At 29.8% G+C, this 2,907-nt stretch overlaps 1 protein-coding gene across 1 annotated transcript; it reads left to right on the plus strand.

Annotated features, from left to right (window-relative positions):
• Positions 1-2,275: 2,275 nt before the first annotated feature.
• LOC105142201 (uncharacterized) lies at positions 2,276-2,647 on the plus strand. Its single transcript, XM_011049721.1, has one exon. It carries the CDS (start codon positions 2,276-2,278, stop codon positions 2,645-2,647), a length of 372 nt encoding a protein of 123 aa, XP_011048023.1.
• The last annotated feature ends 260 nt before the right edge of the window (positions 2,648-2,907 follow it).

The following is a 2,907-nucleotide window of genomic DNA, read 5'->3' on the forward strand; positions in this document are numbered from 1 at the left end:
TATGTTAATCATTGTTTATTGTTACAGAGAAATGTAAATGTATTTTTATCATATGTTAATGTAACAAACAATTGAAACCTATATCTATTTAACTACAATCTTTCTAGAGTTAAATTCTTAAAAAATAATAATAATAATTGGTAACTAAAACGCATGGAATGCGTTTGCTGGGACTCATGAAGTTAACAATTAAGGATAATTATTAGTATTTGTTTTTAGGAGAAAAACGTGGGAGGTCAATAGTTAAGGTGTTTAAAATTTAACCTTAAGAGGTGTAAATTAGGGTCGGGGGAGGGGATTTTTATTTTACATTCTCTCTCTCTCATTCTCAGACTAATAAACATTTTTCATTTAAAAAATGTTAAATGCTAATAAATTTAACATTAGGTGGACATCACATTTCTTAAACCTAGAAAATATGATTCTTTTTAAATCCATATGGTCTAAAATTATCAGGCTATCCAAGTTATTTTTTTAAAAAACAATTAAAATAATATTAATCTTAGTTTAAAAAACAAAAATCAACAAGTTACAACCAGTTTTTTGACAGGATCACTGGATTACATTAGTTTTTTTTTCTTTAATCTGACCTAGTTCTAGGCCTGGGTAGACTGGATCTCAAATCGACCCGTCGGGTCAGGTTTCAAAACAATGTTACATAGTGACTGGGAATATTAATTTTTTTAAAAAAAAAAACTTAATTGCTCCTATTTTTTATTTAAAAAGGATAAACATATCCTTATTTTTACCAATAATGCAATTGTTATAGTCTTCTAACTTATTTCAACAACTAATTATATGTATTTTAATGACTTTTATTATATTAGAAAAATTATTGTTATTATAATAAATGTATCATGTATTTTGTTGATAAATATATTATTTTACTTGGTTATTTTATTTTATTATTGGATTAGACCTCAGCCATGAGAGTATAATAGTAAATTTGTTGGAACTCATCATGAGTTTCCTGCATAAATCAAATTTAATGAAGACATATTATTAATTTTTTTCATTCAAATACAAATATTACATTCCCAATATCAAACACCTTCTAATTATATAACACTTTAATATACAAAATCTAATATTCATTTATATTTAATTATAATTAATGAGCTCCACTAATATATTTGATTTTTACTCTCCTATCAAACAACTTTTTCATCCTTAAATATTATCTTTATAACAATTAATCATATAATAATTGATCCATATTATCTTAAGCAGAGTCGGTATTTTATTTCCTGTGTTATATGTATGATTTACATATTATGTTTTTGTTTCTTGAATCTTTTATTTTTTTAAAATTTTTTTTGTGCAGCTTACCCTGTATTCAGTTGAGACTAACTTCCCTACTAAAGCACAATACTCTTAAATAATTATTTAATTAAATTAATTAAAAGAATAAAATTGATAGGATTTAAACGCATGAACATTTCATTTATTGATGATTCTCCTCAAATTTTTGTAAGACTAATGAAAGCGGTTAGTTCCACTTCTGAATTAAATTAATCGTACTTGTTTATTTATTCTTAATTAATATCTTTCATTCCCAGACACAATTGCATGGAATCTTGTGCAATCTCTTTAAAGAATTAATAAGAATTAATTTATATCATTATTAATATTTGATTAATTATCATAAACCAAAAATTAAACTTAATAAAATCAAAGATTATTTGAAATTAATATCTTATTTATCTATAATTTATTTAAATTATATTAATTAAAAAAAACTTTCCATAATTGTATCATTTACGTATTATGTTTTCTTTCTCTGGTTTTTTTTTTTTTTTAGCAGAATACCATGCCATACAAATTAATCCTCGCCCGCTTACGGTTCTATTGGTAGCGTGTAGAGGCTTCTCGGAGAAACCCGGCCCCTGTCGTTTTGATAATAAAGTCTACACGTGCAGTGGCTAACTTCGACTGATGCTGCTTTCAACCTGACCAAGAATACCGGGTTAAGATTGTTTTGTTTTGTAGTGGCTATACATGAGGTATCTGAGGTTGTCTAAGCCGGCGCCTTTTCTATTAAAAAAGAAGAAAAGTCCGTTAACTTTTTCTTCTTTTCTTCCGTTAATCTTTTCTACTCCGTTAACCTTTTCTTCTTTTCTATTTTCTTCAACAGACTCAGAAACTCTTAGTCTTAGGTACAAAGGGACAACAACCTCTTCTACTTTCATTACCACAATCCCTACTAAAATAATTAGGCAAACACACTTCTTATCTTCTTTTATAAATTTTTCTCAGCCCTTTTAATTTACTAGAAATGGAGGTGGTGGCAATGGAAAAATCACTGTCCAAGTGTGATGCAACATATAATCGAATGGAATTTCCGAAGAAAAGCCTAAAGAACTTCCCCAATATCCCTGCTGGTCAAAATTATTTCAACTTTGTTGCGGTGGACACGCTAGGCAAGCGATGGGGATTCAAGGTCTCCATTCGCAACGTGGGAAGATATAGGAAACCTTGGATGTCTGGCCAATGGAGGAGGTATGCTCGAGAGAAAGGGTTGAAGAAAGGAGATAGAGTTAAGTTGATAATGCATGTGGAGGGAAATGCTGTCAGGAGTTATCGTATCAGGGCTGAAAGAAACCTGACGATGGGCATCTGGATACCGGTTGAAGAGTTTGCACAATAGAGATGGAAATGCGTAAGTTGAGCTAAATGTGTGGTTCATTTCTAATAAAAAATGAAGACAAACAAATTGCCCCTTTCTTTCATGGCGTTTAGTCTTGGTATTACGTAAAAAAGCCTTGTGGCTTCGCACCTTGCATCCTTCGTAGTTGTTTGCAGCATTAATCACTAGTTCCTGTACTTTGTTTATATGTACTACTGTTGACTTACCAGTACGCGGTGGGCTCGTGCATTTTATGTCCGTTTTTTCTTTTATATGAAAGG

Source organism: Populus euphratica, unplaced genomic scaffold (assembly GCF_000495115.2).
Source record: "Populus euphratica unplaced genomic scaffold, PopEup_1.0 scaffold137.1, whole genome shotgun sequence".
NCBI classification, from domain to species: domain Eukaryota; kingdom Viridiplantae; phylum Streptophyta; class Magnoliopsida; order Malpighiales; family Salicaceae; genus Populus; species Populus euphratica.

Coding starts and splice junctions, on each gene's coding strand:
- LOC105142201 (XM_011049721.1), top strand. CDS start 2,276: ATGGAGGTGGTGGCAATGGAAAAATCACTGTCCAAGTGTGATGCAACA.